The 20,297-nt window shown below is 41.1% G+C and overlaps 1 protein-coding gene across 4 annotated transcripts in view; it reads left to right on the top strand.

Annotated features, from left to right (window-relative positions):
- SPG11 (SPG11 vesicle trafficking associated, spatacsin) overlaps positions 1 to 20,297 on the top strand; it is a 93,376-nt gene that overhangs the window by 9,179 nt on the left and 63,900 nt on the right. For 3 of the 4 annotated variants that reach the window (XM_036299904.1, XM_036299919.1, XM_036299910.1), the window contains 8 exons: positions 4,633 to 4,770; positions 4,927 to 5,375; positions 5,917 to 6,062; positions 10,094 to 10,226; positions 14,664 to 14,819; positions 15,214 to 15,389; positions 18,415 to 18,591; positions 20,162 to 20,233. In XM_036299904.1, coding sequence (XP_036155797.1) covers positions 4,633 to 4,770; positions 4,927 to 5,375; positions 5,917 to 6,062; positions 10,094 to 10,226; positions 14,664 to 14,819; positions 15,214 to 15,389; positions 18,415 to 18,591; positions 20,162 to 20,233 — 1,447 coding nt within the window. Of the gene's footprint in view, positions 1 to 4,632; positions 4,771 to 4,926; positions 5,376 to 5,916; positions 6,063 to 8,023; positions 8,089 to 10,093; positions 10,227 to 14,663; positions 14,820 to 15,213; positions 15,390 to 18,414; positions 18,592 to 20,161; positions 20,234 to 20,297 lie in introns of those variants that run through there. The other variant, XM_036299928.1, reaches the window with a different exon arrangement.

Here is a 20,297-nt window from a genome sequence, read left to right as displayed (position 1 = left end):
ACTTTTCCTTAGTAATAGTTTTCTTCCTCTATTCAGTTAGGTCATATTGTAGCTACTACATAGTCAAGTTGTTATTGTATAATAATGGGTGCAAATGACTACTGGTTACCTTTTTTTTAAATATGTTTTTATTGATTCAGAGAGAGAAAGGGAGAAAGAGAGAGATAGAAACATCAATGATGAGAGAAAATCATCTATTGGCTGCCACCTGCACACCCACTACTTTAAGCCTGAAACCTGAGCCTGGGAATCAAACTGTGACCTCCTGGTTCATGGGTTGATGCTCAAACACTGAGGCACACTAGCCGGGCCACTGATTATCTTTTTATTTCTGGGTGTATATAAAATTCTTTGTTTTGATTTATATATGTTATTATATATGGCTTATGTCATTATAGAAGTGAAAAACTAATCAAGTACAATTTTAAAAGCCCTTGGCTATTATACATTGTCTACTTCCCTCTTGCCTCACATTAGAGTGGAAGAGAAATGGGATTTCCCCTGTGTTAGGACTCCTAACGTGCGTGGCTCAGCATCCTGGCTTCTTTGGGGATTACTTTCCTCTTAAAGTAGTTTGACAAGATACAGTAAGCTAACTTTCTCCACCTGAGGACTCCTCAGGTGTTTCCCTTGGAGAGGCCACCCTTTTGGCTATCTTAATATATTAGTAAAATTTGAGTGCTTATTTGTGTTGTTTCTTGATTTAGGTGGTATTCTACTTGCTTCTGATTTTATAATGTTTGAGAGGGGTGTGTATGTGTGTGCTCACACAAACACAGAGTAGCCTATATATTGCAACTTGCTTATCTAAAAGTCAGCCAATCCACAATTAGGAATTTTAGTATTTAGGGCCATTCAAAATCATTTAGGATTTTTGGTCCTAACTTAATATGAATGAGATGAACAAATCCTTGTAATTGTAATGTACCTTGATGGGTTTTATTGCTTATTAGATCACAAAAAAATGATAAATTCATTTTTACATACCTATCAGAACTCATCACTGTGATTTATTTTATTATATATTTTTTAAAATCTTTGAGTAGGGATGATTAGCATATTCCCATATTGTGTGCTTGTTTATTAATAGGCCATTTTTACTTACTAAAGCATACCTGTATGTGTAGTTACATCCTGATCATCAGTAAAAACAATTTGGCAGGTGGAGGGAAGAAAGCCTACACGGCCACTCTGGTCCTTGAGTGTAGGGTTCTATTCCTCTGGCAGCACTCTGAGAGAACTCTGAAGAGGGCACCAGGCGCATTCCTTTTGAACAAATTTCCTTGAACTCAGCCATGTAAGAGCAACTTTTATTCTGTTTCCTGCAGTACAGTTAGGAATCTGTTCTGTCCAGCTAAACAAGTGATTTCTGTTTATTAATTACATAGGTGGGATCCCTCTGCCTGGCCAGTGATTTGGGGGCGACCAGCGGGGGGGAGGGACCATGGGAGGTTGGCTGGCTGCAGGAGGTTGGCTGTGGGTGCACACTGACCACCCGGGGGCAGCTCCTGCATTGAGTGTCTGCCCCCTGGTGGTCAGTGCGCATCATAGCTAACGGTCAACCAGTCGTTGGGTCCACCAGTTGTAATGGTTGCTTAGGCTTTTGTATATATAGATTTACATAAATGCTCTTTAATTAGTATAAGTCCTTTGGAGTTTACTGCTTGTTTTATTTTGTAAGTGTGCTCTGAAATCTAAGTGTTTCTGTCTTTCCTGCCTCATGGCTCTGGCTCTTCTTTCCCCTGATACAGAATGTTAGTCCCTCCTTTTCATTTTCTTAAGTCCTTTGCTATCCACCTCTTAGATGAAGCCTTTCCTTAATAAAAATCCCTTCCTCTTGTAATTTTATACTCATTTTGTAATTTTTCTCTTTGAGCTTCTGTTTTGAACTACCATCTAGCACTTAATTGTATATTCTTGTATTAGTTCCCTAATTTTTTTATGCTTCCAATAAGCTCCTTGAGAACCCAAACTCATGGTTTGTTCTCTCAGTGACTTTTTCTTCCAGTTTACCTTAGCTGTCCACTCTCATAGTCATACCCTGGGCTTTGTCATTATTTGGAACTGCTCTTCCCTCAAATCACTGTTCTACACATCTCACTCATTGACCACACTTACCAAATTTTCCAGCTCACATACTCAAGTACTCCCACTTCATCTGTCATATGACCTCATTGGAATTTCCAATTAATTTACCTTCCACCTTCCAGCCCACTCCTGTCTTCACTTCCCTATTTTTTTCAGCAGTAGTCCTGTGACCCAGTATTTAAGTCATTTTTTTTTTTTTTTTTTTTTGCACACACTGAAAACTCTTGCTCTTGCCCTATAGTAGCACTCGGTCTGACAAAATCTTTTTTTTTTTTTTTAAACTCTGCCTTTGTAGTCCCTGCACCCAAGCAACTAAACACTTGTGTGAAAATCACAAAGAAAAATTGATACCATTGTAAGTTCACATTCAGGACCTTCAACTGGTCTCTCAATATTACCTAGAAATTTTGCAATGATTTTTTTTGTGAGCCCATTATCTTTTTGTTTCAACTAAGTTTTTTTTTTTTTTTTAATATATTTTATTGATTTTTTTACAGAGAGGAAGGGAGAGAGATAGAGAGTTAGAAACATCGATGAGAGAGAAACATCGATCAGCTGCCTCCCGCACATCTCCTACTGGGGATATGCCCGCAACCCAGGTACATGCCCTTGACCGGAATCGAACCTGGGACCTTTCAGTCCGCAGGCCGACGCTCTATCCACTGAGCCAAACCGGTTTCGGCTCAACTAAGTTTTTAAAAAATCTTTATTATTGAAAGTATTACATATGCCCCCTTTTTCTCCCCATTGACCCTTTCTAGCCTGCCCTCACTCTCCTCCCCCCCCCGCCCTTTACCACCCTATTGTCTGTGTCCACAGGTTATGCATATATGCAAAAAGTTCTTCGGTAGGTCTCCCCCTCCCCCCCTCCAGATTCCACAGTCTGTTCTATGCTTCTATGTCTTGTGAGCCCATTTTTTACAACAATGTTGTTAAGCTTCCATTTTCTTCAAACCTTTTATTCATCTCTTTATTCCCACCTCTTCTTGGGTGACTTTGCTTCCTGCTTTATAAAGGAGTAGATCCCATTAAATTTCTTCACATTAAATTACAAACCCTCTTTTCTTTATCCATCTTATCTGTCTTCCCTCCTATTACAATGGAAGGATTTCCGCATCCTATGAAAGCCCATCCCTCTGTGTGTGCTCTGAATCTCACCTCTTCCCTCCTCAGGGACCGGTTTCCATTTCCTCTCTTTTTTATATTTCCAACCTCTTTTTTTTTTCTCAACCTCTTAAGTATTACATCCAGATAATCATGAGATCCTAGCCATTCTATTGTTACAACTGTTTCTTAAATCTGTTCACTTAACTCCTCTGTCATCATGCCACTATCGTCACCTACCTGAACTAGCTTAACAGCCTTGAGATTGGTCTTCTCATGTCTGTTCTTACCCCCTCAGACCCATCCTCTATAGAGCAATCAGTGATGTTGTTAAAATCTTATAAGAGGTATATCCAGGTATTAACATCTGGGGACAGGGTATATACCTTCTCCATGTATCATCTTTTTTTCCACTATCATCCTTCCTTCTATAACTTATTTTCATCATCTCCTTGACAAATCCATGTCTATATACTACCTTCAAATTGTTGAAAGGGTTAATAGTTAATAATTTAAGTACCTGGAGTTTAAATGCATCCCTTTTTCAACCCAGCTACTCTTTTGCATCTGACCATATCACTCCTCTGCCTAAAGCCCTTATTTAGCTTCCTTTCCCCCTCCCCAAGCTAAAAACTAAAAGTCCTTAATAACCCATGAAGCTCTGCACCATCTGTCCTGCCAACCTCTCCAATTTCATCTCACACCACCTTGCTTCTCATTCACTATGCTTTAGCCACCCTAGCCTTCTTTGTGTTTCTCAAACATGACAGCCCTCTCTCTGCACGTACTCTCCCACACTCCTGCTTTGTCTCCTAGTTTTTATGCCTTTCCCTGTCTTTATGGTGTCAATAAAGGGAATGCTTAAAAGCCTTTATAGTGACATTGACCTGGTTCAAATCCAGCTCCACTGTTTCTCTGAGCCTTAGTTTACGTATCTATAAAATGAGAGCATATTTATTTCTTAGGGTTGTTGAAAGGCTTGGATAAGATAATTTATATAAAGTTTTTATCACATCTGCAATATAGTAGACAGTAAATGCTTTTATATCTTTATAAAGCTAACTGCCCTTAAGGGTCATATTCTTTTTTAAAATTCAGATAAAATTGACATATAACATCATATTAGTTTCAGGTGTACAGCATAATGACCCTATCCATCTATCTAGCTAGCTATCGAAATGATCACCATAGTAAATCTAGTTAACATCCATCAACATACATAGTTACAAAAGGGAAAACTCTTAAGGCTGACTATGATTCTGCTGTAAGAATAGAGATAAGGAGTTTAACAGTTTCCCTGTTTAGGGAAACTTACTGTCTGCACTGTCTCTTCTCTGTGATACCCTCGCTACCCCCCGTCCCCCATTTTTAGCTGGAGCGGTAGTAACAGATTTGGATTTGATCATCATTTTTGACTGTGCCTATTATTTTAAAATGTAGGCAACACCCAGGACACCTATTTTGTGAAAAAACTCTAGAAGATATTCCTATTGAAGGTGCTAAGGGGATAGACGAAGATGATCTTGTGAATTCTGACTACAACATGAAACTGACCAAGTTTTCCTTCCAAGTTGATAGGTACAGAAACCCTTTTTGGATTTACTTTATTATTTTCATTGTTGTCAGAAATAGACACTTCTTTAAAAAAGTGCACTTTCTTTATTCCTTGTTCAATGTGTTACTTAATTAGTGCCTTTCGCTTGTAACAGGTGTGGGTTCTACCCTGTCTTCCAGGTCTTGGAAAGCCCAGCTATTATCATTGAATGAAACAATAAAGAGCTCCACAATGGAGGTTTCCCACTGTGCTCCATGGTTCCAGGATATTTTGCGTTTGGAGTACCCTGACTCTAATAACCATTGTACCAATGTGCCAGGTTGGGCCTTCATTCCACAGGACATAATGCACAGTCAGTATAGTTTTCCACAGAAAAGTCATGCCAAGACCAGTGATCCAGGAAGAGCATGGAAAATAATGCACATCAGTGAACAAGAGGAACCCATCGAGCTTAGATGTGTGTCTGTGACAGGATTCACTGCCCTGTTTGCTTGGACAGTAGGAAAGATGGGCTGTACCATTGTCCTTTGGGATTTGGAGATCGAGGGCATACAGTGCGTTTCCCTTGGCAAAAGGTGTATTCCTATAGATAATAGTGGAGACCAGCAACTGTGCCTTGTTTTGACAGGTGAGAATGCCTTGTATTGGGTTGTCTATTGCTGAGAAGATGTGCTTTCTTTTAATGTGTTTTACTACTGCTACCCTGGTGGTTTTAGTGCCTCCTCTATTCTCTAAGTGAATGTTATGATTGAACTAACCCTGTGTCTTTAGTACCCCACTTTTGGTAATCATATATTTCTGTGTGTTAAGAGCATGCTATTAATTGTTTTACTTAGTAAACCAGAAATGTGACATCTTTTTAAATAGTTAAGGATTCCAGGTATTGATTGTGCAAGATAATACAAAGTAAAAAAGTGAAATTTAGTGCTATTTCATAGACGGCATTGTTCTTACTAGAATTGCCTTTTGGTCAGTGTTTTAAAAATAGAACACTTTAACAACATTGAAAAATCATGATGAATTAATTAAGGTCATAATAGTACCTTGTGTCCAATAAATATATTTATAATTAGTTCTGAAGTATTGGATAATTAGAAATTAATTCCTGCCATAATCCTAAAGCCTAAGTCCTACTAATTTATTAAAGCTAACTTTTATTTTTCACATAGAAAATGGACTCTCTCTGATTTTGTTTGGTTTGACCCAAGAGGAGTTTTTAAATAGACTAATGATCCATGGAAGTGCCAGCACTGTGGACACTCTCTGCCATCTCAATGATTGGGGCAGGTGCTCAATCCCCATACATGCACTAGAGGTAACAATTAAATTCTGTAGAACTTTATATTCTGTCATATACAGTGGGGCCTTGACTTATGAGTGTCCCTACTAACGAGTTTTTCGAGATACGAGCCATCTCTAGGATGATTTTTTGCTTTGAGTTGCGAGCTAAAATTCAGGTTACGAGCCAGCTTCAGATACCCCACCGCTAGCTGGCGCAGCAAACGTCACAGTGATTTGACATATGAGTAATTTGAGTTACGAACTCCGTCATGGAACGAATTAAACTCATAAGTCAAGGCACCACTGTACTCTTACATGACTGAAGATTTGGGAGAATTCACTTAACCTAGGAGCAATAAAACAACAACAACAACAAAAAACCTATAGTCTTTATCCATCTATTTGCTTAGTTCTGGTTATTTCATTACCCTAATTCTGCTTAGCAGTGTACACTTTTTGGCTTTAAAAGATATAAGATTATAATAAACACTATTTAAGGAAACAAAAGGTACAAGAAATAGAAGCAACAATAAGCCAATGAGACTAAACAAAGTGGAAGCAAGCTATAGAAAGCTTGAACAGGAGTAATCTTTTATTCCTACCTGGTAGTCCTACTATTAAAATCCAGCTATAGAAACATCACCTGAATTTTTATAGCATATTTTAGTTCATAAACACTCCTTTTAATTGTACTATCTAATTTTGTCCTAAAATTAACCACATGAGATGGGTTGGGTAATTTTCATTCATTTTATTTTATGAATGAAAATCCTAAGGCTCAAAATGGTTGAGTGAGTGGCTCATAGCCATACTAATAAAGACAGGAGCTAGAATCAAAGTCAGGGCACTATCTACTATATCACACAGGCCCTGAAAGGATAAAAAGTAGAAGTTAATAATGTTCTGTGCCAGTGTTTTTTTTTTTAATGACAGCTTTATTGAGATACTAGTGGCCCGGTGCATGAAATTCGTGCACGAGGGGGGGGTCCCTTAGCCCGGCCTGCACCCTCTCCAATCTGGGACCCCTCAGGGGATGTCCGACTGCCGGTTTAGGCCCGATCCCCAGGAACAGTCGGACATCCCTCTCACAATCTGGGACTGCTGGCTCCTAACTGCTCACCTGCCTGCCTGCCTGATTGTCCCTAACCAGTCTGCCTGCCAGCCTGCTCGCCCCCAACTGCCCTCCCATGCCAGCCTGGTTGCCCCCAACTGCCTGCAGGGTGGGGGGTCCCCGCTGGGGTGCCTGGCTAGCTTGGGTGAGGGGCTGATGGCTGTTTGCAGGCTGGCCATGCCCCCAGCGGGACCCTCACCCCATGGGGGCGTGTCCAGCCTGGGTAAGGGGCTGAGGGCTGTTTGCAGGCCCCTCCCTCGGCGGCTGGCCCAGGTGACCCAAGCCTCCCATGCTCAGGCCGGCTCCGTGGCAGCTGTCCACAGGCCCCTTCTTCAGCAGCCAGCCAGGGCCGGCTAGAAGCTTGGCTTCCTCCATCACCGGGGCAACCCAGGCTTCCTGCCCACTCTGGCTGGCTCTGTGGCCACTGTCATCTTTGTCCTGCTAATTTGCATACTCACTCCTGATTGGTGGGCATTGCGAAGTGATAGTCAGTTTACATATTTCTCTTTTATTAGTGTAGATAATTTAAATATAAAATTCATCCATCTACAGTTCAGTAATTTTTAATATATTTAGAGTTGTGCAGCCATCATCACTGTCTAATTCCAGAACATATTCATCACCCCAAAAAGAAACTCTGTGCCTATTAGCAGTCACTTCCTATTCCTTAAGGACCCTGAGTCCCAAACATGAACCTACTTTCTGTCTCTGGATTTGCTTTTTCTGGACATTTCATTTAAGTAGATTTTTGTGATTGCATTTTTTCACTTAGCATGTTTTCAGGGTTCATCCATGAGGTTGTATGTTTCAGTACTCCATTCTTTTTTATGGCTGAATAATGCTTCATTATATGAATATGTCCCATTTGTTTGTCCATTCATCAGTTGATAGATGTTCGAGTTGTTTCCACTTTTGGGCTATTATGAATAATCCTGCTATGAACAGTGATGTAAGTTTTTGTGTCATTCTATGTTTTTATTTCTCTTGGGTATACAGCTAGCACTGGAATGACTGGGCCATTTAACTTTTTAAGAACCACCAAATTATTTCCACAGCAGTTGCACTATTTTACAGTCCCACCAGCAATATATGAGGGTTCCAATGGTAGTTCCACATCTTTGTCATCACTTACTGTTCACCTTTTGTGTTATAGCCATCCTAGTGGTTGCAAAGTCAAAATGAAGTGGTATCTCATTGTGATGTTGATTTGCATTTTGCTAATGACTAATGATGGTGAACATGTTTTCATGTGCTTATTGGCCATTTGTATATCTATTTCTTTGGAGTAATGTCTATTTAAATCTTTTGTCCATTTCTAAATTGAGTTATTTGTGTTATTGTTGAGTTCTAAGAGTTCTTTTTTAAGCATATTTTTACTGATTTCAGAGAGGAAGGGAGAGGGAGAAAGAGAAACATCAATGATGAGAGAGAATCATTGATCAGCTGCCTCCTGCACACCTCCCACTGGGGTTGAGCCTACAGCCTGGGCTTGTGCCCCTGACTGGAATTGAATCCAGGACCCTTCAGTCCACAGGATGATGCTCTATGCACTGAGCCAAACAGGCTAGGGCTCTAAGAGTTCTTTATATGCCCTGGATTGTAGACCTTTATGAGATGTAAGATTTGTAAATATTTTCTCCCATTCTGTGGATTGTCTTTTCATCTTCTTGATGGTGTTCTTTGAAACACAAGTTTTTATTTAATTTCGATGGTCAAAAAAATTTTTTTTGGTCACTTGTACTTTTGGTGTCACATCTAAGAAACCATTGCCTAATCTGAGATTTACTCTTATGAATTTTATAGTTTTAGCTCTTACATTTTAGGTCTATGATGCATCTTGATTAATTTTTGTATTGGTATAAGGAAGGAATCCAACTTAAAGGAAGAATACCAACTTAATTCTTTTTCATGTTCCAGACCATATGTTGAAAAATTTACTTTTATATACTGCAAAATAATCATTGTAGAATGTTTGAGTAATAGGGGAAAAGGAAAATTTGCTTTTATCCCATGAGAATTTTTCTCTCTTTCTTGTTCAACTGAACATTTAAAGATTCATACATACACATTTTTTTACATCTGTAATTTCTAAATATTCTCTATGGAGAGGTTCCTCAAGATACCTAGTCATAAATGGTAGTCTTTTTTTATCCTGCTTTTCAGTTAACTTTATATCATACTGCTTTAACATGTTAATTTAAATAGACTGTAACATAATTGTAAGGGTGATCCACAAGTACCTAGCATTGAATTGTTTTAGGATTATAGAACAGTAGTAGAGCTGGAAAGGTGTTTTCATCTAACCTGTTTCTGGTGAAGCAGAAACTAATGTTCAGAAAGGTTACAGACACTTGCCCCAGATTGCGTAATTAGTCATTGTCAGAATCCTCACTAGAACCCAGGTACTCCTGTGTTGTAAATGTTTCCCTCCACGTCCCGTGTGGTTCAGGGTTCAGGACCTGGAAGAGGAGCTGCACACAAATGAAAGAGAAAAGACAAGAGATAATTTGGAAATAATGGGGTGCCAGGCGGGTAAGTCCAACTCAAGAGGAAGGACTTCCGCTGGTGCTCAGGCCGAACCAACCTTTTATTTGGTTTGGGATCCACCCATAGTATAGCCCTTAGGCAGGGAGGTTCCAGTGACACACTGACTATTCTTATCAATAAGGATTTACATGACTAAAGGTGGGGAGGTTGCTTCAGCTACCATTATCTGGATTAACAGAGTTGGTGCACAGCTCTGACCTTTGCTAGGGCTTCAAAGGTCACCAGCCTTCCGGGTTCTCTGTCTACACCTCTCTGCTAGTGAAGACAATAGGCGGTTTCCCACACTCCTGGAGCAAGATAAAGATGGGTTTGTGTCTTCAGTCTCAGCACATTTAAGTTCTGAAGTTTAAAAATATTTTTTTGTTTCCCGCCATTTTTCCTATTGTAATTTTTTTCTCCCATTTCAGGCAGGAATAGAAAATCGTCAGCTGGACACAGTAGATTTCTTTTTGAAGAGCAAGGAAAATCTTTTGAATCCATCCCCAAAATCATCTGTACCTGATCAGTTTGATCACTTTCCATCACAATTATATTTAAGAAGTAAGTAAAAGAAAGATGTCTACATTTGTGTTTACTATTTTATCTTTTTGTTGTTGTTAATCCTTACCTGAGGGTATTTTTTTCATTGATTTTTTTTAGAGAGAGAAAGACACATCGATGTGAGAGAGACACATCGATTGGTTGCCTCCTGCAGGTGCCCTAACTGGGGCTAGGGATTGAACCTGCAACCCAGGTGTGTGCCCTTAACCAGGAATCAAACCCATGACCCTTCAGTGCACTAGCTGACACTTTAACTACTGAGCACACAGTCAGCTCATTTTATCTTTTTAATCACTTCCAAATTATCATTGTATTTTCTGATGACTTATTTATTTACCGAAACTCAGTCATGAGATTTCATTTAGTTGGTGGAAACTTGAGTTGTGAGAACATATAAATGTTCTCATTCTAAGTGGGGTGTTTATTGTTCATGTCCTGTACTGTGTTTCATATTTTTAGTATAAAGGAAGAGATGTTCTTTCAAATACAGAAGGTTTTTGTACAAAATAGAATAAAATTTTTATTTGAAAAATTGTGTGCCCTTGCAACTATCTAAGATGTACAGTGACAGTGCAGAGTTGGCTGAGATGTACAGTGACAGTGCAGAGCTGTCTGGGATGTACAGTGAGTGCAGAGCTGGATGAGATGTACAGTGACAGTGCAGAGCTGCCTGGGATGTACAGTGATAGTGCAGAGCTGCCTGGGATGTACAGTGACAGTGCAGAGCTGTCTGGGATGTACAGTGAGTGCAGAGCTGGATGAGATGTACAGTGACAGTGCAGAGCTGTCTGGGATGTACAGTGACAGTGCAGAGCTGCCTGGGATATACAGTGACAGTGCAGAGCTGCCTGGGATGGACAGTGAGTGCAGAGCTGGATGAGATGTACAGTGACAATGCAGAGCTGCCTGGGATGTACAGTGACAGTGCAGAGCTGGATGAGATGTACAGTGACAGTGCAGAGCTGCCTGGGATGTACAGTGACAGTGCAGAGCTGCCTGGGATGTACAGTGACAGTGCAGAGCTGCCTGGGATGTACAGTGACAGTGCAGAGCTGCCTGGGATGTACAGTGAGTGCAGAGCTGCATGAGATGTACAGTGACAGTGCAGAGCTGCCTGGGATGTACAGTGACAATGCAGAGCTGGATGAGATGTACAGTGACAGTGCAGAGCTGCCTGGGATGTACAGTGACAGTGCAGAGCTGCCTGGGATGTACAGTGACAGTGCAGAGCTGCCTGGGATGTACAGTGCCAGTGCAGAGCTGTCTGGGATGTACAGTGAGTGCAGAGCTGGATGAGATGTACAGTGACAATGCAGAGCTGTCTGGGATGTACAGTGACAATGCAGAGCTGGATGAGATGTACAGTGACAGTGCAGAGCTGCCTGGGATGTACAGTGACAGTGCAGAGCTGCCTGGGATGTACAGTGACAGTGCAGAGCTGCCTGGGATGTACAGTGAGTGCAGAGCTGGATGAGATGTACAGTGACAATGCAGAGCTGTCTGGGATGTACAGTGACAATGCAGAGCTGGATGAGATGTACAGTGACAATGCAGAGCTGCCTGGATGTACAGTGACAGTGCAGAGCTGCCTGAGATGTACAGTGACAGTGCAGAGCTGCCTGGGATGTACAGTGACAGTGCAGAGCTGCCTGGGATGTACAGTGACAGTGCAGAGCTGCCTGGGATGTACAGTGACAGTGCAGAGCTGCCTGGGATGTACAGTGACAGTGCAGAGCTGCCTGGGATGTACAGTGACAGTGCAGAGCTGCCTGGGATGTACAGTGACAGTGCAGAGCTCTCTGGGATGTACAGTGACAGTGCAGAGCTCTCTGGGATATACAGTGAGTGCAGAGCTGGATGAGATGTACAGTGACAGTGCAGAGCTGTCTGGGATGTACAGTGAGTGCAGAGCTGGATGAGATGTACAGTGACAATGCAGAGCTGCCTGGGATGTACAGTGACAGTGCAGAGCTGCCTGAGATGTACAGTGACAGTGCAGAGCTGCCTGGGATGTACAGTGACAGTGCAGAGCTGTCTGGGAAGTACAGTGACAGTGCAGAGCTGCCTGGGATGTACAGTGACAGTGCAGAGCTGCCTGGGATGTACAGTGACAGTGCAGAGCTGCCTGGGATGTACAGTGAGTGCAGAGCTGGATGAGACGTACAGTGACAGTGCAGAGCTGTCTGGATATACAGTGACAGTGCAGCTGGCTGAGTTATGGATTGGGATTTGTTATAAGAATTTTCAGCCTGACTCATCTGCTGTATTACCAATACTTTTCAAGATTTGGGCTTTCCTTTTTAATAAACAGAAAAGCTAGCTTTTATTCTTGGGCCAGGTAGCCATATAGATCTATCCTCAGAGGCTAGGGTAACAAAGTATGTTTCCCCCATACAAAAGGTTTATAATCTTAGTAGAGGCCCGGTGCACGGATTCATGCACTGGTGGGGTACCTCAGCCTGGCCTGCGCCCTCTCGCAATCCAGGACCCTTCGGGGGGATGTAGTAGTGCGCGAAGTGGCAGGCAGCTGGGGAGGAGCCGCACTGCTCCCACTCATCGCAGCCCCACTGCGTCTACCTCTGCCGCTGCTTGGTAGCGCTGCCACAGAGGTGAGAGAGGCTCATGCTGCTGCAGCTGTGCTCCCCAATCGTGAGCCTTGCATCTGGCGCTCCTGCTGGGGGAGCACACTGACCACTAGGGGGAAGCTCCTGCATTGAGCATCTGCCCACTGGTGGTCAGTGTGCATCATAGCAACCAGTCGTTCGGTCATTTGGTCGCTTAGGCTTTTATATATATAGGTAATTTTTTTACTTGATGACATAGACATCTTTCTTGTTAATAATAGATATGCTAATTATTTATGGGATTAGCGAACATTTGATTCTGTCCAAAATATCCAGAGACATTTGGTCTAAATCCAAAGGTCCTTGAAAATTGGTCCTGTCATAAACCTCCATGAGCATATTGGTTCATGCCAAATGGTCCTTGACATTTGATCCTATCAAAAATTTCCATACCGCCCTGGCCAATATGGCTTAGTTGGTTGAGTATAGTCCCATGCACCAACATGTCACAGGTTCAATTCCTGATTAGGGCGCATGCCTGTGTTACGGACTTGATCCCCAATAGGGGGTGTGCAGGAGGCAACCAATCGATGTTTCTTTCTCGCATAGATATTTCTCTCTCTCCTGCTCCCTTCCTTTCTCTCTAAAATCAATAAAAACATATTTTTTAAAAATGTCCATGCTTAGGAAATATCCTTGGGTTCAAACAGCTCATAATGTTTATTTATACTTTTGGTTTACAGGATTAACACATAAAAAATATTATCATGTTGTATTAGTCCAATAATTGTGTTGTGGTTGTATTGCCAATAATAATTCTTTTTGCCATGGCTCCTCCTCGGCTGCCATGATAGCCTCACAGGTCATGGCACGTGGGATTAAGGTAGATGAGTGGCATGGACCATCAGTGATTATATGGTTGTTATACACTACTGCTTTTTGGTGGTCCATGATTTCTCATCAATTCACTGTCACCTGCATTGCTCTGCCCTAAAGGATAGGGGGAAGAGTCGGGAAATAAGGAGCGTGGGAATAGCTTTATCTGCTTTCCCAGAGGAAATCCATGTTTCCCATCCTTGTCATTCACACAGATAAAGTCCTAGAGCTGATGCTGAGATAAACAGGAATCACTTTATTAGGGCCTGTAGCTGACAAATTGGAGATTCAGGGGCCCATATTCCTTGCTTTCACCTGCATGTTTAAGGTAATGGTTTTGGAATCAGACAGGCTTAACTTCAAATTTTGACTGCTGTTTACTTTCCAAATTAGCTTGGGCAAGTTATTTATTCTTTCTGAACCTTAGTTTCCTCATCTATGGAAATGGAGCCGTAACATTTACCTCTCAGGTTGTTGAAAGCAATAAATGATATAGCATTTATAAAACTTAAGGTACAGTAGGTGGCAAAATGATAGTTATTGTAATACAGTACCAGTAAATAATGACTAGTAATAAGTAGAATCACTAAAGTTTGCAGATAGTAAAATGTTATAAAAGTTTTGTAAGCTTTTTTGAGAATTAGACATTAGTCCTTGTTTTTCTTTTTTTAAAAATATATTTTTATTGATTTCAAAGAGGAAGGGAGAGGGAGAGGGAGAGAGAAATAGAAACATCAATGATGAGAATCATTGATCGGCTACCTCCTGCATGACCCTTACTGGGGATTGAGCCTACAACAGGGGCATGTGCCCTGACTGGAAATTGAACTGTGACCTCCTGGTTCATAGGTTGGTGCTCAACCACTGAGCCACACTGGCTGGGTGGTCCTCGTTTTATGTTTTAAAATATTGCAACATGGTATTTTTGGATATGTTACTTTTATTGGGAATATCCTGGTGTTGTTCATGTTAATTAATTTCTTTCGTTCTTTCTCAGATGTGGAAGAGCTCACACCAGCATTGGATTTACTTTGCTCAGCAATTAGAGAAAGTAATTCTGAAACCCAAAGCAAAAACTTTTCAGAACAATTACTTAATCTTACACTGTCCTTCCTTAACAAGCAAATAAAGGAGCTTTTTATTCACAGTGAAGGTAAGAATAGCAGCAAAGAAGGGTGCAATTCTCCTATTCCTGTGTTAAAACAGAGATATAAGTGAGCGTATTGCATGAGAGTACATAAGCCAATGGAGTGTTATTTACTGAAGTGGGGTAAAATCAATATGTAGCTGAGTAAGTGATATGGCTCTAACACTGGGAAAGTTGGCAGAAAGGACTAATCATTGTGAGAGGGGTTATGTTAAATCACAGAACTAATTGTAAATAGGAAAAAGCTCAGATTTTTTTTTGTTTGAAATTTTAAAAACACTGAGTTTGAATTTTGGCATTTTCTAGAATTCTTCATAACAGCTGTTGATATATTCTCTCTATATATACACACACATATTTTTATGTGTATATGAAGTTGTTATGCTGGTGTTTTCCATAGAGTTAGATGAACATCTACAGAAAGGAGTGAACATTTTGACCAGCTACATTAATGAACTTAGAACCTTCATGATAAAGTTTCCTTGGAAGCTAACAGATGCCGTAGATGAATATGATGTAAATGAAAATGTCCCCAAAGTAAAGGAGAGCACTATATGGGAGAAACTCAGCATTGAGGTAAATATGAGTAATTATCACTTCTTTTATTTGCCAGATTCATAGGATCTTAGAAAACAATAGAGGAAACAGAATTTAGACTCTACACTGTGATTCAAAAACTTTGGCAAAGGCTTTAAGTTTTGTAGATTTGGAAATCTTTGGGCACAACTTCAAATTTATGTTTACAAGCTTTGTTATTTAATTCAGAATACAGATAAGCTCCCTCTTAGTGCCACATCTCCTACTTGGCTTCAGTGACAAATACCCAACCCCAAGCCCATGAACAACACTCCCTGAATGGCTAGGGCCATTAAATCTTTGTTTTTTTATATGTATTTTTTATTTACTTATTTATTTTGCGGGTTTTGTTTGTTTGTTTTTAATCCTTGCCTAAGGATATTTCTCCATTGATTTTTAGAGAGAGTGGGAGGGAGGGGGAGAGGCAGAGAGAGAGAGAGAAACATTTAGGTGAGAGAGACATCGATTTGTTGCCTCCCATGGCACCCCAACCAGGGTTGAGAATCAAGCCTGCAACTGAAGGTATGTGCCCTTGACTGGACTTGAACCCAGCGCCCTTCAGTCTGAGGGCCGATGCTCTCTCCACTGAGCAAACCGGCTAGGGCAGAGACCTGACCTTTTTATTATAGTACTAGAGGCCCGGTGCACAAAAATTCATGCACTGGCACGGAAGTGGGGGGGTCCCTCAGCCCGACCTGTGCCCTCTCACAGTCTGGGACCCCTCGGGAGATAACCACCTGCTGGCTTAGGCCCGCTCCCTGGGTGGTAGATGGCAGGCCCAATCCCGCAGTGCCTGCCCCACCTCCCCGGGTCACAGATGGCAGGCCCGGATCCCACGCTGGGTCGCAGATGGCAGGCCCGGATGGCAGCGGGGCGGGCGGCGGATCGCAGTATGCAAATTTAACGGCCATCTTTGTTGGCTGTTGGGCCAACAGCCTGATTGGCTGATGGGCGTAGCAAAGGTACAATCAGTTAGCATCTTTGTCTTTTATTAGTGTAGATCTGTAGGGTCCTCGCCCTCCCCCATTCCCATTCTGCACATTTCCTGTGGTAATCTGTCCCCAAACTGTCCTGTGCGCTCCATCCATCCATTAAGGCTATGCCCAGAGGGGCTTGTTTCCCTCCCCTACCCATAGGGACTCTCCCACCCATTCTTACAAATGTCATCAAAGAGCATTTGTATAAAAAGTAGGGGGGACTGGGGAGGAATCTGGTGATCCAGTGTAAAATCAGGGAGGCAGGCACTGCTTTTAGCTGGGACTAGTTATTGACTCCCTGTCACCCCAAAGAAACCCTTCTCTCCTCTCTCTGCTCTAGCCTGCTGGACTTTTTTTTTTTTTTTAAATATTTTTATTGATTTCAGAGAAGAAGAGAAAGAGAGAGAGAGAAACATCAATGACGAGAGAGAATCATTGATTGGCTGCCTCCTGCACACCCCTTCTGGGGATCAAGCTTGCAACCTGGGCATGTGCCCTGACTGGGAATGGAACTGTGACCTCCTGGTTTATAGGTTGACACTCAACCACTGAGCAACACTGGCTGGGCAAGGGCCTGACATTTGGACTTATGCATTCTGCCTGATATTTGAATTGCTGCTGGTGATTCAATCTTAGGAAACTTTTATTTTATGACATTATCACCTGGAAGCATACTTGATTTGAGTCCTATCTCAGATTCTAGTTAAGGTATTTTTCCAGTTAAATTTTCTGTGCTCATTTGGTTGCCTTTCTTTTTATAATAGAGGTTAACACAGCCAAACTAGTCTAGTGTATTAGACGAGGACTGAAAGAATCCCTCCAACCACTTGGAGAGTCAAAGGCCAAAATAACTTAACCCAGCTGATCAGTATCAGTAGGGAGTGAAAGTGATAAGGTTGAAAGGCTGCCAGGTTCAAAGGACTGCTGTTCTTGGGGTGGAGACTTGGGGAAGTAAAAGTACCTAGTGTAACTGCATTTTCTGTATCTCTTATTTATTCTCTAACCAAAAATTACTTGACTTTTTTTCTACTTTGTTTGGCTTCTCTTTTCCAGTCTCCTTTGCAGGTTTCACCTTCTCTTCCCCACTTTGCACCCCCCTTTAATGTCTTCCAAGGCTCAATCCATGGTCCTCTGCTCTTTTTACTCAAAATCACTGGTTTTTAATTTCGAGGGAGATTATAGTCTACTTTAACTACTTGCACTCTGCCTCCAAAAACACACACTTTAATGTATGCGTGTGCACATACACACAATTTTGCACATGATTTGATAGGATTTACTTCCTTTCTATTCTCTCTTGGGTTTAGGCCTTCAATTTATGCTTGATTTCTTCTTACTCATATTATTGCAGTAACCTAATGCCTTACTGTCTTGACCTTGAATCCCTTTCAGTTCATTCTCCACATTGCTGCCTGAATATTCTTCCTGATATATATACATATATGTGTATTAATATATGATAATACCATCTCACGCTTTTAAGACCCTTTAGTGTTCCACATGAGTTTCAGGATAAAATCCATCTCACACACAATGCGCTTCATGATGGAACCTCTGCTCCTCTGCTTTTCTTTCAAGTCTTATCTGCTACTCTCCCCAGCTTCCCGCCGCCCGCCCCCCCCCCCCCCCCCCCGTTTTATTGAGTAATTTGGAGTTCCCTGAAGACTTGATGCTGTTTCTTGTCTTTATGCCTCTGCACATCTGCACATAATTTTCCCTCTTTTTGGAACTCTTGTCTTCTTTTCTCTTATTTAGATGATTCTCTTCTGAACCCTCCTCTCTAGAACCCTGGGTGACACCTGTATCCTTTCCTTTATCATACAGAACTATAATCAGCACTTTGTGTGTCTTCCACTAGTCTAAAAGCTCTTGGACAGCAGGGTCTGTGTTTTGAATGAACTTTATATCCTCCGTGCAAAGACCCAAATGTAGTAGTAGATTTTCAGTAAAAGTCCTGTAGTGGGTGGGTCCTCAATAAATGTGTAAGTCATGTTGATAATCATAAAATGGAACTTAAAAAGCGGATCCCCCCCCCCCCCTTTTCCTAGGAAGTTATTGCCAATGCCATTTTAAACAACAAAATACCAGAGGCACAAACTTTCTTCAGGATTAACAGTCACTCTGCTCAAAGACTCGAAGAGCTGATTAAAATAGGCCTCGATTTGGTCTTTGACAATTTGAAAAAGAACAATGTAAAGGAAGCCTCTGAACTTTTAAAGAATATGGTGAGTACATAATCCATTTGTCTGATCTTAAAGTCCTTAAAGTAAGAGAAGATCTCTATGTACTTAATACTGTTTTCTGGTTGATATAAGAATTTATTTATGACTGCCCTGGTCATTGGGAAATCAGACTTGATTCCAGCCAGTGTGAGTCATTTATCTCAGAGTTGCAATGGAACTACATACTGATATGATGAGAATGTGCAGCCTTTTTATGTAGATGTGGTAGAATGAATATTTTTATAACATGGAAGGCCTTAATCCTTTAAAAATGTCAAGGTGAAGCTTAAATTTTTTAGTACAAATGCTCAAATTGGAGCTTAGTTACATTTCTTTTATAACCTTTTGGGTGTCTGGTCAGGAGGAGACATAGATTTTTCTCTGTTTACAATGATGCAATGAACTCAACACGTGTTGGCCACCTTTGGACTGCTGTTACTGATTTGTAACTTGAAAGGCCACAGTTGACCAAGGCCCGGCCTTCCCCACCCCACAAGATATAGACAGGAGCTTGAGTTAACCTACTGAATAGAAAATAATAAAGCCAAAAGTTTACACTCCCCCTCCCCCCCAAAAAAGAATTGATTTGTATTCATAGTTGTATCACAGACTGAGAAATTTGTGTAGCTTTTAGTAGGAAATAATGACAGTGATACTAAAATGGTTTTTGGGTACTGAGAACTTTCTTGAGGATATATATTTTTTAAATATATTTTTATTGATATCAGAGAGGAAGGAAGATGGAGAGATAGAAACATCAATGATGAGAGAGAATCATTGATCGGCTACTTCCTGCACATCCCATACTGGGGATCAAGCCTGCAACTGGGCGTGTGCCCTGACCGGGAATGGAACTGTGACCTCCTGGTTCATAGGTCGACGCTCAACCACTGAACAACACTGGCCGGGCTCTTGAAGATATTTTTGATTCAAGTTTCCATTATTTGCTCTCTGTTGAACTTAGCACTTTGGTTAGAAGTAGGCAGTGTTTTTCTTCGAAGGATTCACACAAGGCCAAGCCTGCACAGGATCTTATTATTTGTTGGGGGAAATTCTATATTGTGCATGTGACCGCTTACACCTCCATTTGAATTTTCTAATAGCCTATGTCTTTGCTTTGTGCTCCATGGTTTTACTTCATTTAAGGAGGAGAAATCCTAGAGGTAGGACTCCTGGACTAAACTAAGTTGTGGCTCTAATCTTCATGGTCAAGGTCTTAGCCATGGCAACTTTCTGGAAGTATAGAGGAGTGAAACTACGTAAGAGTTGTTATTTGTATTGACTGTTGTTTTTAAGTGAACCATCATAGCAGATACCTGTAGTTTTGGTCCAATGGTAGCCTGTTATTACCTTAAATTGTTCGATGTGCTGCCTTTATTCTGGCAAAATGCTTAAGGACTTTAGGCAGAGGCAGTAAATATATATGATAAATGTAGAAAATGAATGTTCACAAGAGCAGGAAAGCTGTGGAATTTTATACATGTGTATAACAGAGTATTTCTGTATATAACATATATATTTATATTTAAAATAGCTCCATTACAAAATTAAGTTTTTTCTATGTTTATTGTAGGGCTTTGATGTAAAAGACCAGTTGCTCAAGATATGCTTCTATACAACTGATAAAAATATACGGGACTTTTTGGTAGGTAAAGGTGAGACTATGTAGTTTACATTTTCTAGTAAACCTGGTGAAATTTAAAAATAAA

The sequence above is a fragment of the Myotis myotis genome, unplaced genomic scaffold (genome assembly GCF_014108235.1).
Source record: "Myotis myotis isolate mMyoMyo1 unplaced genomic scaffold, mMyoMyo1.p scaffold_m19_p_1, whole genome shotgun sequence".
NCBI classification, from domain to species: Eukaryota; Metazoa; Chordata; class Mammalia; order Chiroptera; family Vespertilionidae; genus Myotis; species Myotis myotis.
This window is presented reverse-complemented; position numbering and strand designations above follow the sequence as displayed.